The sequence below is a fragment of the Trachurus japonicus genome, chromosome 22, assembly GCF_045865225.1.
Source record: "Trachurus japonicus isolate A0001 chromosome 22, Traja_1.0".
Taxonomy (NCBI): Eukaryota; Metazoa; Chordata; class Actinopteri; order Carangiformes; family Carangidae; genus Trachurus; species Trachurus japonicus.
The window spans coordinates 3236374-3251690 of NC_140928.1; the positions used below are offsets into that span (position 1 = coordinate 3236374).

Here is a 15317-nt window from a genome sequence, read left to right on the forward strand (position 1 = left end):
CCTGGAACGCTACAAAGTCGTAAGTCGTGACTTGAAGCTGTAATTTACGGTTTCAAAAGCCTGCCTGGAACGCAGCATTAGCCAAAACGACCGGATCGCTTACTTCTGCTTTAAAACATACAGTATAGTCTGATTTAATGCTGTTTATTTATTTGGCTTTATCTGTTGATTTTAAGATTTCTGCTACTTTCTGTTCCACTGAACCATAAAGAACTCCATAGGTTGAACTGAAATGAAGAATTAAAGGGAAAAGCTTCAACCTGCACCTCTTCAATCGATGTAACACTTATAAATTAAGTTTGAATAGATGAATGCATTGCACAACAATTTGTGCACAAGATCAAATAAACTACTACTACTTAAAGGGATAGTTCAACATTTTGGCAAATTGGCCCATTGCCATAATCCCTATAGTCATAGCAGTAGGTTTGTTACCTTTAATTGTCGGTGCAAGCTGTTTTTAGAACGGCGGAGCAGAGCCGCGAGCTGCTCAGAGCTACGCTACGGAGGCTCATGGGATTTCTTGGTTTCCCTCATCAAACTCATCAAATACACAATCCAACAACTCCACAACGCTCTGGTGGACAAGTTGTGAGCTGCACATTCACCACGCTATGAGATAATAACACAACGTTACCAGACAGAGTTGTTTTAGAGGGAAATACAGAGACTGCTTGATGAAAAACTGTCCCTGAAGGCAACGCACATCAGCGGTTTTGCATGAATTTCCCTCTAAAACAACTCTGTGTGGTAACGTTGTGTTATTATCTCATAGCGTGGTGAATGTGCAGGTCACAACTTGTCCACCAGAGCGTTGTGGAGTTGTTGGATTGTGTATTTGGTGAGTTTAATGAGGGAAACCAAGAAATCCCATTGAGAAACAAAAAATATTGAGTTTTTATGCTATTTGTGAGATATTTAAAATGAAAAAAAACACATCAAGTACGACCTTAAAAAAGTACAAATTATCTTATTCCAGTCACTTTAAACATTATTCTTTGGCCTGTGAACCATTAAATGCAGCCTGAGTTCCTGTGTTTACAAACCCAGATTGGTTTCTACACTTTTTGTTTGCAGTCGCTCCTTTGCACTGCAAAAACTCAAACTCTTACCAAGAATATTTGTCTTATTTCTAGTCAAAACAAATCTCATTATACTTAAAATAAGACTCATCACATTAAAAGCAGCTTGTTTTTAGACACTTTTTACTTCTTTCAAGCAGATTTTCAAATCTGATAGTGGAGCAAGTTTTTCTTTCTTATTACAAGCACAAAAATCTTGCTTTCACTGGCAGATTTTTCTACTTATTTCAAGTGAAAATTAGTTTGAAACAAGTGAAAATGATCTAAAAACAAGTAAATTTTTAGGTGATGAGTCTCATTTAAAGTGGAAAGAGATTAGTTTTGACAAGAAATGAGATATTTTGACAAGAAATAAGACAAATATTCTTGGAAAGATTTTGAGTTTTTGCAGTGTGCAGCTGGAGATAAAAACTGTGGCTCTGACCTGCAGACTCTCGTAGGACTGCGACACGTTTTCTGGATAAACCGAGTCCAGCTCCAACCAGAACTTGGAGCGGTCCGGAGGATCCACGAGGGAGGGGGTGCTGCGGCTCAGCTCGGCCGACAGCGAGCTGCCCATCGACCCTCTCGACTCCTCCGTCCCGCCGCCGCCGCCGCCGTCGGAGAACAGCGCCACCCGCTTGGGGAGCGACGGCTGCGTGGGCGACACCTCGGTGCTGTGGCTCACGCCCTGCAGGGGGCGCTTCGCACTCTCACTGTGGTGGTGGGTGGTGGTGGGCATGCTGCTGCAGTGCATTGTGGGTAACGTGGACACAGTGGAGTAGTTGTGGTTGGCGAGGTCGCTGCTGGGCGCCGTCAGTTCAGGTAAACTGTTGTGGAGTTCAGGGTTCGAGAAGGAGGAGCAGTCGAGTCCTTCGCTCTCGACTGCTGGACCGGCGGCTCGGTCCTGGTCCTGGTCCTGGTCCTGGTCCAGGTCCTGGTCCTGGTCCAGGTCCTGGTCCTGGTCCTGGTCCTGGTCCTGGTCCTGGTCCTGGTCCTGGTCCTGGTCCTGGTCCTGGTCCTGGTCCTCTTCCTCCTGCTGGGCGTCTGGCTGCGCTGCCCGGGCCTCGGACTCGTCTCCCGGGCTGTAGTCGCTGAGCTCGAAGGCGGTGATGCCGCAGTCTAAGGAGAAGTAGTCCTGGCTGCAGCGGATGGTCAGCTGACCGCAGTCGTCCACCTCGGTCAGAGCGTCCAGTCGGGTCTGCAGGGGACAGATTATGGAAATATCACTTTTTGAAGGCTCTTTAACATATATTTAGGTGTTTGTCTTGTCTTTAGGCTCCCAAAATGTGAGAATTGACGAAAGTTTCCTTTAGATTTCATATTTAATGTAAATTTAAGGGCGATTTGTGATGAATGTAACGTAGACTAGAGTAGATGAAGACATGTTGAGTGTGTATGGTCCATAAAAGGGGACGTATAGTGGAAATATCACTTTTTGAAGGCTCTTTAACATATATTTAGGTGTTTTGTCTTTGTTTGTTTTTCATTTTGTCCCAAAATGTGAGAATTGACGAAAGTTTCCTTTAGATTTCAGGATTTTATCTCACAAATACTCAGATTATCAGATATTTAATGTAAATTTAAGGGCGATTTGTGATGGATGTAACGTAGACTAGAGTAGATGAAGACATGTTGAGTGTAATGGTCCATTAAAGGGGACGTATAATGGAAATATCACTTTTTGAAAGCTCTTTAACATATATTTAGGTGTTTGTCTTGTCTTTGGGCTCCCAAAATGTGAGAATTGACAAAAGATTCCTTTAGATTTCAGGATTTTATCTAACGAATATTCAGATTATCAGATATTTAATGTAAACATGGTGAAGCAGCATTTAGCTGTTATGCTGCACACAAGTGGAACAAAATACCAGCAGAACTGAAATCAGCCCCAACTGTAAGCACTTTTAAATCCAGGTTAAAAACATTTCTCTTTTCACATGCTTATAGCTGAGGTCTTTTTAAGAACTTTAAACTTTATCTATTTTCTTTTATTTTACTTTTATTTGCTCTTGCTTTTAACTCTGTTTTTAGTGTTTTGTTTGTTTTTATTCTGTTTTATGCTTCTTTTTTAATGTTTTGTCTTTATGTAAAGCACATTGAGTTGCCTTGAAATGCGCTATATAAATAACGATGCCTTGCCTTGCCTTGCCTAAATTTAAGAGCGATTTGTGATGGATGTAACGTAGACTAGAGTAGATGAAGACATGTTGAGTGTGTATGGTCCATTAAAGGGGACGTATAATGGAAATATCACTTTTTGACGGCTCTTTAACATATATTTGCCCCCAAAATGTTAGAATTGACAAATAAATCAGTAGTTTTCAGGCTCCTGAGGTTAAAATCCATGTGGTTTTACCAGCTGTTCCCTCGGTTGTCTAACAATGATGTAACTAGCTTTTGAATTTGCATAACCCCACCTCTACCCAATACCAGTAAAAGGGGGCGGGGCTAGCAGCAGTTAATTTGCATTTAAAGGGACAGCCACTGAAACCAGCCGTTCTGAACAGGAGGATGAAAAGAGCTGTGATGTTTGATCCTTGGGGGATTTTGTCATAGACACGTCTTTAAGACACCTGGGAATTATTTTAATTTGTGGAAAAGGGGCGTGATATGTCTCCTTTAATATCTGCTGTGTGTGTTTATGTGTGTGAATGTGTGTGTGTGACCTGGTGCTGGTCCTGGCTGAAGGCCTGCAGGATGTCGGTCTGACGGGTGAAGTTTCCGTTGGAGTCCTGCAGCCCCTGCAGCAGACGCTCCTTCAGGACGAGGACCGACACTCTGAGCTGGTGCCACAGCAGCTGCACCGTCCTGCACCACAAACAAACAACTCATTGATTATCGATAAGAACCAATCAGTTAGATATCAGAGCTGACGGTGAAGACACTTTCTTTTCTGTTCTTCTTATCTTCTTTCACAGCAGAATGACTATTTGTTTCTTTCTCACAAATTGATCAGAAAATTAATAAATTCATGATTAAAAAGCTGTTTGTCCTTCATGCACTGCAAAAACTCAAATATCTTACCAAGAATATTTGTCTTATTTCTAGTCCAAATGTAATATCTAGTCAAAACAAATGTCATTATACTTAAAATAAGACTCATCACATTAGAAGTAGCTTGTTTTTAGACACTTTTTACTCCTTTCATGCAGATTTTCACTTGAAATAAGTAGACAAATCTGATAGTGGAGCAAGTTTTTCTTCCTTATGACAAGCACAAAAACCTTGCTTTCACTGGCAGATTGTTCTACTTATTTCAAGTGAAAATTTGTTTGGAACAAGTGAAAATGATCTGAATCTTAATCTTTAGGTGATGAGTCTTATTTTAAGTGGAAAGAGATTAGTTTTGACTAGAAATGAGACATTTTGACAAGATTCTTGGAAAGATTTTGAGTTTTTGCAGTGTGGCTTGGTCATAAACTCTCTGTAGATAAAGTTTCTGGTGAATTAATGATACAGGATACAGGAACTCCTTCATTCCACTTTAAATTGTTCTCCTTAAAGCAGGGAAGTGGTGTTGATTGTTGATTTGTTGTACTGTGATTGCACTTTAAAGCTGTCTACACAATACTGTCCTGTCCATGCACCATGTATGTAGCAGCCTGCACGTCCAAGACAAATAAACTCATCTTGAATCTTGAACTTCAGTTTTTCTTTTGAAGTCAAGAAGGTTTTAAAGATGATAAACATATTATTGAACCTTAAAAGTGTGAGAGGAAACGGTGTCTGGTCTGACCTGATGTCGACGATGATGTTGACGGAGTAGGAGAGAAGTTTCAGGGAGAACTCTGTCTCCAGCAGAGCGTGAATCTGCTCCACATGGTCTGAGATGTCCTCACAGATGTCCTGAGGTAACACACACACACACACAAACACAGAGAGAGAGAGCAAATTACACAAATGGATTCAGAGAAGAAGCTGCTGCAGATCAGTCGACATGACAGACGGTAGAAACATGTGCAGAGAACGGAGAGAAAAAAAAGCAGAAGTGAAGAAGACGAAGCGACGTCACGTCTCCAGTTTTAAACATGAGTCAGATTCATGTGGCAGCAGCTGCAGGTTTATACATGAAAACATGGAGGACAGGACACTTATACTGATGTTACTGCACTAAATTCAGATACAGTGAGTCCACACACACACACACACACACACACACACACACACACACACACACACACACAGAGACAGACAGACAGACAGACAGACTCCTGTTGGGGGAGCACTGAGCAAAAATAACAGAGGCTGCAAGACGCCGACAGTATAACTTTATCGCATCAATCACATTATAACTGGAGTTTGTGCAGATTTAGTTCAGTGACCACTTTATTAGGTACATCTGTAAACTTTAAAACCATCTAACACAAAAGACCTGCCACAATTTACACCATAACAAACAACAGATAAGAAATAAAACATTAATTAAAAGCTTATTTTATTAAACTTTCTTGTTTTTATTCCCAGTTTTCACAGTTGCTCCGTGGTTGTAGCAGACAGAGACTTTTAATAAAATGAAAACGCTCAAGTTTCTGATCTATTTAAGAAGCAGAATAACTGTTAACTTCTGCTACAATAGAGGAAAAGGACTAGTTCAACATTTTATTGGCTCTCACCAACACCATGACTTGGCTTTTTACTTTTGTTTCCACTAAACAGCTCAAGTGTGAAGAATTTAAAACTTTCTCTTGTGCATCACACACATGTCAGTCTCTAATTTCAAGAACAGTTTAAAACTGAAAATAATATGTTTTTAGTTAAAAGAAGAAAGAAAGAAGTTAATCCTGAATTTTTTTTAGAATTAAATTTTAAATTAAAACTGAGCTTTAGCTTTAATACATCGAATTAAAACACTCACAAAGGAATTTAACTGGGTGTATTTGTGCAAAAATGAAGAAAGAGAGACAGCACAAAGACGTGCTAACTATGAAAATCTAAATAAAGAGGAGACACGTAACAGCTGTGTTATCTAACAACCAGAAGCACCTTCACCATTCAGACTATAATTAGACGCCCTTTGAGAAAGCAGGTGACCTGGATTCGAACCCTCGATCAGATACTTTGGCTGAGTCACCGTGCGGCTGCTCTGCTCCGCTCCCATGGCGACCGGCCCGACAACACAACACCTCGCTGGCCTGGCATGTGAGAATGTAGGTCACACACGCTGCCAGCTCGGCTCGGCTCGCGCCCACTTGGCCGCCGCCGTGACCCGCTGAGCAGCGCTGCAGAGGAACCACTGGACCACCGCCACCGCCGCCGCCGCTGCTGCACACGGTCGCCGCCGTGGACCCACACCTGAGTCAGCACAGGTGTGTCCAGGTGTGGTCTGATGCACACACCACTCCTGTGTTTTGTGTGGACTCATCATCATCATCGTCGTCGTCATGATGAGTCTGGCAGATTTAATTTATTTTATTCCGCCGGTCAGCAGATCAGGAGTCTGGAAACCTGAAACCAGACCGTCTGTTTCTAGGAAGCTGCTGCTGCCGAAGCATCCCAGCTACTGTAGGAACAGCAATAAAATACAGGAACTCCCAACAGGCCGAACAGAGCTGCACCAGGACTGTAAAGTGTTCATGTCTGTAAATTACATTAAAGGGACAACGAGGAGTTTTAGAAAAGTGAAGTGTTTTTACACTACATTTATTATGAGCGTCCGCGCACCGTGAAATTCTTTGACCGGCGCAAGACAAGACTCATGTTTTCATTCATCAAGAATTAAAGTCAGAGGTTGGAAGACGATCACATACCGTCGTAGTTCCCACCATAAACGGAGATTCGGCGGCGTTATTCTCATGACTCGCCACGAAACCGAAAGTAAAGAAACGCTGGTCGGCTCGCCCAGCGTTTCCGCCACCAATTAAGCGTATAGCGTTAGTTCTGGCAGGCCATGACGTCAAGCTCTAATCAGCACAGCGTAACTGTCTTCACCTGTGCAGGTCAGCTGATGGCTCAGCTGACTCCCCTATTGGGGAACTGCATTCAGGGCGCGCTGTTTAAACTGCTGTAGCCCGACGTCACCTCCCTTGCTGCTGCTGCTTCCTCTGCCGGCTTTTTTGCAACCCACCTCCGCCCCAGCTCCTCCTGTCATTGTATCATGTTGGTTGCTCTGCTCTGTCTGGGTTTTCTTTGCTGCTGCGCTCCCTGCTTATGCCGTTCATGATGGCTCGTGAAGGGCAGGAAGGTGCTCTTCCTGCCTCAGGCTTTCCACGCAAGCGCGTGGAAGAGCAGGGGGTCCCAGAACAGTACCATACCGCCAAATTAAACTGTGCAAGTAAATAAATATTATTTTGACATAGTGGTCCTGACAGAACTAATAATAACAAAATAACCATAGAGACAAAACGATACATTTATCGAAAATGGGCCCATTAACAAGTGGTAACGTAGATTCATCCACATTAATATGAGACTTTTTTATAACCAAATAGAAACTCCTAGTTGTCCCTTTAAAGATCCAAACTGTCTTCTGCTGCTTTCCCACGCCGCATCGATGCAGGGTTGTTTGACCCAGGACGGTGAGACTCTCCCAAAAAAAACTACCCCACTTTCTCCCCGGATTTACTACAAAATAGAATTTTGCTCAAAGTTTGGGCTACATTGTCTGATAGACGAGTGATTACACTCATTTTAAGACCCATAGTGGAATCAAATTAAATTTCCTTTTCTGAACACCTTTAAATGGGTTTTTTTGGCAAGTGGGAAAGGGGATTTCTTCTTCTGTGCTCTTATTTTGAAGGGCTGAACCATGAGAAGATCTAAAAACCATCTCAGTGTAGAACTCCATCTCCTCTCTGAGCCTCTCTTCTGATTGGCTGACTGTTTTCTGAGTGATCCATTAAAAAAATAGAGCAGATTTCAGAATAAAACACTCAGAGAAACCAAATCCTGCAAGTTGTTGTTGTTGGATGGTGTTGTCCATGTAGGTGGTGAGGGGGCGGGGCTTAGTTGTGACATCACAAAGTGACAGGAAGTCCTGACGGCTGGTTTTTAAAGGCTCAGTTTCTGAATACAGGCTGTGTGCATTTCTCTGTGGACTGAGGCTTTGATACTTTCACAGTATTAATATAGAACCTAGAGCTGCTTTATAATCACACTACAGTACAACACACATGGAAAGTTCACGTCATATAATCCGTGACCTTTAACCTCCTCCTTGTAATGAGAAGGAGACGTTTAATAAACAAAAAGTGGCCGTGATAAACTTTGAGCTCTTTTTCTGAAGAAGCAGATCAAGAGCGTTTTTCAAGAAAGGACTTTTCTTCTTCTTCTTCTTCTGCGGCCGAGCTCCTCACGTCTTCCTCAATCAGGATTATCTGTTGTAAAGTGTGTGTGTGTGTGTCTGTGTTAGGCGATGCTTTTATCTCACACTGCTCTGAGGGGACGACGCTGCTTCATCAAAAACATCCCGCTGGGAGATCAAGAACGTCCCCAGAGAGAGAGTATGAGTACAGTTAAAACACACACACACACACACACAGACACACACACACACAGACACACACACACACACACACACACACACACACACACACACACACAGTTAACTAACACACCCTACCCTAAAATATACTGTACATATTGTACATACACAAATTCCTACACATGTATAGAGTCTCCTTGTCTGCCCAAAATGAATCTGAGTTCATAGCTGACACACACACACTTACACACATGCACGCACACACACACACATGCACGCACACACACACACACGCACACACTTACACACACAGTTTCATCATCAAAGCGTTGTCATGTCATTCTCAAACAGCGGTGAAAATGTCACCGGTGTCTTTCAGATGCTTCAATAATTCACACGCAGCTTTCAAATGCTAATATAGAAACACACACACACACACACACACACACACACACACACATATAACGTACGCAGCACACACACACACACACACACGCACACACACAGCACTTAAGAGAGGCCCCCATCTGATTGAATTAACACCAAGTCTGTCGTTTCCATCTGAAGTCATTTGTTAGAAGATCTTCAGTCCAGTCAGACGCTGCGCGCTAATGAGACCCCGCCGTGTGTGTGTGTGTGTGTGTGTGCACGTGTATATACGGTGTGTGTGTGTCATTACTATAAGTTTGTGTACCATTTTCCTCCTGAAAAACGTCTTTGTTGTTCAAAAACACACTGTAAATAGTTCAGTTTTTGGGTTTATTAGATTAGATTATTTATATACTGTAAAAACTCAAAATCTTACCAAGAATATTTAGTCAAAATAAATCTCATTATACTTAAAATAAGACTCATCACATTAAAAAGCAGCTTGTTTTTAGACACGTTTTACTTCTTTCAAGCATATTTTCACTTAAAATAATCTGACAGTGGAGCAAGTTTTTCTTTCTTATTACAAGCACAAAAAAACTTGCTTTCACTGGCAGATTTTTCTACTTATTTCAAGTGAAAATGTGTTTGAAACAAGTGAAAATGATCTAAAAACAAGTTAATTTTTTAGGTGATGAGTCTTATTTTAAGTGGAAAGAGATTAGTTTTGACTAGAAATGAGACATTTTGACAAGAAATAAGAGATATTTTAAGTTTTTGCAGTGTACAGCCCTTGTAGTTGTGAAGACATTACTCTATTCAGTTTGAGGAAGTAATTTCGGACAGGTAGCAGCAAAAATCGGCCTTGTATGGAAAAGGTTCATCTTTAAAGGCCTATACTGTTATTTTTTTCACTCGTGCACGTTGCCATGGTCAGTCACGTGTCGCCATCGTGCGGCGGCTTCAACTTCACTAAATCTCACAACGAGTGGTTGGAGGGAAACAAACTGAGTCCGAAACTTCAGAGGCAGCGGGTCTCAGCAACTTTCACTTTTATAGCCGATCGACTGTGAAGGCCTCGTTTGGCCCCGAGCACGACTCATCCGTGTGTGTGTGTGTGTTTCTGTGTGTGTGTGTGATTCTTTGATACACACACACATTTTATATGTATATACGGTGTGTGTGTGTGTGTGTCATTACTATAAGTTTGTGTACCATTTTCCTCCTGAAAAACGTCTTTATTGTTCAAAAACAGACAGGAAATAGTTCAGTTTTGAGGTTTTTTTTATGTTTCGGACAAATTTTAAAGGACAATTCCGGGCAAATTCAACTCGGGGCTGTATTTTCCTGACATTTTAGGTCTAAAAGAAGGAATCTGAAGATTTTCAGTTTAATTGCTCCTGTTTTGCGGTAGTTGTGTGACTGTCCCCGCGTCGCATCGCCACGGCAGCAATGAATGAAATAATATGATAGCGGGGCAAGTTTTTCTTTCTTATTACAAGCACAAAAAACTTGCTTTCATTGGCAGATTTTTCTACTTATTTCAAGTGAAAATGATCTAAAAACAAGTTAATTTTTTTGTGATGAGTCTTATTTTAAGTGGAAAGAGATTAGTTTTGACTAGAAATGAGACATTTTGACAAGAAATAAGACAAATATTCTTGGAAAGATTTTGAGTTTTTGCAGTGTACAGCCCTTGTAGTTGTGAAGATAATTATACTCTATTTAGTTTGAGTAAGTAATTTTGGACAAAATAGGCCTTGTATGGAAAAGGTTCATCCCTATAGGCCTATACTGTTAATTCTTTTCCCTCGGGCACGTTGCCATGGTCACGTGTCGCCATCGTGCGGCGGCTTCAACTTCACTAAATCTCACAACGAGTGGTTGGAGGGAAACAAACTGAGTCCGAAACTTCAGAGGCAGCGGGTCTCAGCAACTTTCACTTTTATAGCCGATCGACTGTGAAGGCCTCGTTTGGCCCCGAGCACGACTCATCCATGTGTGTGTGTGTGTATCAAAGAATCACACACACACGTTTTCTTCCAGCACCCCGGTCACGTAGAGTGAAGACACCAGCTGTCAATCAGGGCGCACGCGTTCAGCAGGGTTGTTAATTGCCCTAAAAATCCATGTGAAGCCTGAGTGGACTGGGGCTTCAGCTCCGATCGCGTCTCGCCCTCATCACCGCCGACATCAAAGGGCTTCAGCGCCGCGCCGTTCAAACCGCCCGCGACAGCTCGGCCTCATCCACACCCATTGGATCTAATAACCTTCAACTCCTCCACTCACCCCACCAGCAGTCCGTCAGCGCCGACCGACCGACCGGCCGCGCGCTTTTACCTTGGAGATCAAATACTCTGCTGCTGCTGCTTCTTCTCCCCCTGGAGTATTCAAATGAAGCCGCTTCAAAGACGTCGTTGCTGCTGCTGCTGCTGCTGCTGCTATGATACAAAGACTTGTTACTGTAATTTCTTCTTTTTTTTTTTCAAAGTCGTAGCTTCTGCGAGAAAAGAAACACCCCCGAAACTCAGGTTTGTGTAGTTTCTCAGGACGTTCAAACGACTTTAAACTCTGAACTCGAACAAAAAGGATAAAAAAAATAAAGATTCAGAGCAACTCAGTGACTCATGAGAGTAATTAACAACAAATGAAATGAGCTCATCACATCTAAAGAAGAAACACAAAGGATTTCACTTCACTTCACCTCCTCCGACCTCCTGCTCTCTGATGCTTCTGTTCCTCAGAAACATTTGAAATCAACATCTTCTACTTTTGCAGAAATCTGAGCAGATTCACACCCGTCTGCAGCATGGAAAGCACCAAGACAACTCCTCAAGAACACAAACGTCTGGTTCATAGAGACGTTCAGACGCTGCAGAAAAGCTCTCACAAAACAGCTGATGAATGAATCTCACAGCCTGATTTCATTTCAGCTTCAACTTTCATGAACCAATCAAATAAAGAAGAATATTTTGAACCATTCAAGCTGCAGGTGAACGGATGCTTATAGACGTTAAACCTTTAAACTGCCGAGTCTCTGACTGGTTCAGAAAGTTGGAGGGAAACCATCAGGAAGCTTCTCCTCCTCTTCCTCCTCCTTCTTCTCCTTCAGGTATTTACATGTCTGTTACCCACTTTACGTTTTTTTTTTTTAGCTTTTCCTGTTCAAACTCCACATGATTTCCTGATACTAGTGTTTTATATTAATAAAAATTAGGTTTGAAAAGAAAGAAAACAAGAGGTGCAGCAACAAATCAATCAATCAAAATCTTTTTGTCACAAAAAACTGATCTGCTTTAAACATTTTATACTCTTGGATAAATAAAGTTTGAAACTAAATAAAGACGACCCAACTCAAACTCTGTCAAACCACAAAATTAAGACGTCACCAACAAATCAGATTTTCCGTTTCAGAATTTCACTTTCTTCATAACAAACATAATTTTTAAATCTAGAGCTCCTCCATACATCATATTTAAATCTAAAACCACCAGTTCACACAGAAATGAATCAAACAGCAGGAAATTTCTCAAACTGTTTCAGGACGTCACAGCTTCATTTACTATGAACACAAACTTCTCAAAGAGAAGGAATTGAACCATCTGGTCTCACAACAGCTCAACACCACGCCCACTGGTCTCTACTCACTTCATTTTAACACAGACACAAATGAGAGGTCAAAGGTCAGAGAGATTCTTACCTTTTATCAAACTGAATCTGAAGAGTTGAAAAGTTTTAAATAATAATAATTTTTAAAAAAGTTCCTCCGACTTCAACGTGGGTTAAAAACTAGAAGAGTTGAAGCAGCAGCGTGTGTGTGTTTCCTCTGAGAAGAACTCACACACACTGATACTGACATGTGGGACACGCTGACCCACTGAGGGAGTGTGTGTGTGTGTGTGTGTGTGTGTGTGTGTGTGTGTGTGTGTGTGTGTGTGTGTGTGTGTGTGTGTGTGTGTGTGTGTGTGTGTGTGTGTGTGTGTGTGTGTGTGTGTGGTGACCTGCTTCTTGGTGTTGGTGTTAGGGAGAGGAGGGGTGACAACAGTTGGGAAGGTTATTTTAGGACCAACCTCACCCACCCCCCTCACACACACACACACACACAGTCGCTCTGCTGCTGGGTGTCGTTCTTCCCACTCTGCTGTACTTTCCCCCTTTCTCTCTCCTTCCCTCTTACTGTAACCCTCTTTAAAGGTACATTATATAACTTCTCCTGTTATCTATTCATGAAAATCGATTATTTGGTACAAAAGTCTGTTTTGTTTTTTCCGGTAAGCTCTGAATGAGCCGTTCATATCATTCATATCTCCATGGAGCGGGTAAGCTCGGTGCTGCTGCCATGTGGTGTCTCCATGTTTTTACGTTCAGTGGCAGCGTGACGGTAGGAAACCACGGAAACGTCTGTGAAAAGTCACTGCGGTAACGCAGTGAGGAGGAATGGAGCGTTACACTGATGCTGCATTCACCTGCAGTCGGGCAGACGGCCGTCGCTATAACAAGCCAGATGTCATTTTAGTCACAGAAGTCCAGAGAAAGACGGTAAAACAATACCACATCGCCATGACAACATATTGTCACGTGTATTGTTTATGCCGTTACGTGCAGCGGCTGTCGTCCGTCTGCCGTCTGCCCAACTTCACGTGAATGCAGCATGAAAAATACCATTGAGTTGCTTGTGATATACAACCGCAACGCTAGATGGGAGGAATTCCTACGCAATGTACCTTTAAAATCCAATGCTCAAAGTCAACATTATTGTTACAAAATAACCAAACAGGGGTGTGATGTTGCTTCATGCTGATGCGGTTACCATCTCATCATCTACCAGCATCTTGTCGCAATTAAAAGTTTTGTTTCCACTGTTTTTGTTTGTATGAACAGGAATCTACCCGACGTGCTTTTCCACACACACACACACACACACACACACAGTCTGCAATGCAACAGCTGCCGATTGTGTGACAGTTGTGAGGGGTGGGGTGTGGGCAGAGAGAGAAAGAGGCAGAGAGAGGGGACGGAGTAGAGAAGTGAAGGTTAAGGCTATTTCCTGGAGAGAATTCATGTTTCATCATTAAAATAATAATAAATGTGTGTGTGTGACAGTAACGTGTGGGTCAGCTGTTTTATTCATCCTGAAGGTCGACATCAGTCTCCTCATGTGAGATGTTCAGCACCTCGCAAAAGTATTCATACCCCCTCGAACTCTGGGATGTAAAACTTTCCTTCCACTTCACATAAAATCCCAATAAAATACACTTAAAGGGATAGTTCAACATTTTGGCAAACTGGCCCATTGCCATAATCCCTATAGTCATAGCAGTAGGTTCGTTACCTTTAATTGTCGGTGCAAGATGTATTTAGAATGGAGGAGCAGAGCCGTGAGCTGCTCAGAGCTACGCTACGGAGGCTCATGGGATTTCTTGGTTTCCCTCATCAAACTCATCAAATACACAATCCAACAACTCCACAACGCTCTGGTGGACAAGTTGTGACCTGCACATTCACCACGCTATGAGATAATAACACAACGTTACCACACAGAGTTGTTTTAGAGGGAAATTCATGCAAAACAGCTGATGCACGTTGCCTTCAGGGACAGTTTTTCATCAACAGTCTCTGTATTTCCCTCTAAAACAACTCTGTCTGGTAACGTTGTGTTATTATCTCATAGCGTGGTGAATGTGCAGGTCACAACTTGTCCACCAGAGCGTTGTGGAGTTGTTGGATTGTGTATTTGATGAGTTTGATGAGGGAAACCAAGAAATGAATTAATTGCAACGACAAATAAAGGTAACGAACCTACTGCTATGACTATAGGGGTTATGTAAATTTGTGGTTGTAACGTGAGGAAATGTGATAAAGTTCAACGGGAATGAATGAATGAAGTTACTGTAACTAGAAGGTGACAGAGCTGAAGAAGGCTATAACTCCCATGATCCCTTGCTGCTCCTTCACCACCACCACAGCTGGTCACGGTAAAGTAAACACAGTTAGCAGAGACTAACCAGGTGTTGGGTTTCTCCTCAGCCATAACTCACTCTCTCCTTCACTCCTCTGTGAAAACGTAAACGAAACAAAGTCAAAGCTGCAGGTCGTCCTCATCCTCGTTCTTCCTGCTTCTGTTTCCGTCTCCTTCTTTATTCAACATATTGAAGGTGAGAAAGTGTCAGAACATTTTACAGTCTCCTCTCTGATCCTCTGACGGAGCGTCGACGCCTCCGTTTCCTGATCAATAACGGTCAATAGTCGATTGACGACCTTTCTCATTCGCTGACAGTCGTGATATTCGAGTGTGACTGAGGTGAAAAGGTCGGCTGAACTTAGTGAACCACACTCTCACTCTTCCTTTCCTTTCCTTTCCTTTCCTTTCCTTTCCTTTCCTTTCTTTCCTTCCTTGTGTCCTCTTTCCTTTTCCTTTACATAACATGCATCCCTCCTCCTCCTCCTCCTCCTCCTCCTCCTTC

At 42.4% G+C, this 15317-nt stretch overlaps 1 protein-coding gene across 1 annotated transcript in view; it reads right to left on the reverse strand.

Annotated features, from left to right (window-relative positions):
* Positions 1-15317, reverse strand: part of akap6 (A kinase (PRKA) anchor protein 6) — a 228035-nt gene that overhangs the window by 190481 nt on the left and 22237 nt on the right. Inside the window, exons 4-6 of the mRNA XM_085767983.1 lie at positions 4801-4910; positions 3731-3872; positions 1507-2262 (exon numbers count right to left, since the gene is read on the reverse strand). Of these exons, the coding sequence (XP_085624109.1) occupies positions 1507-2262; positions 3731-3872; positions 4801-4910 (1008 nt within the window). The remainder of the gene's footprint in view (positions 1-1506; positions 2263-3730; positions 3873-4800; positions 4911-15317) is intronic.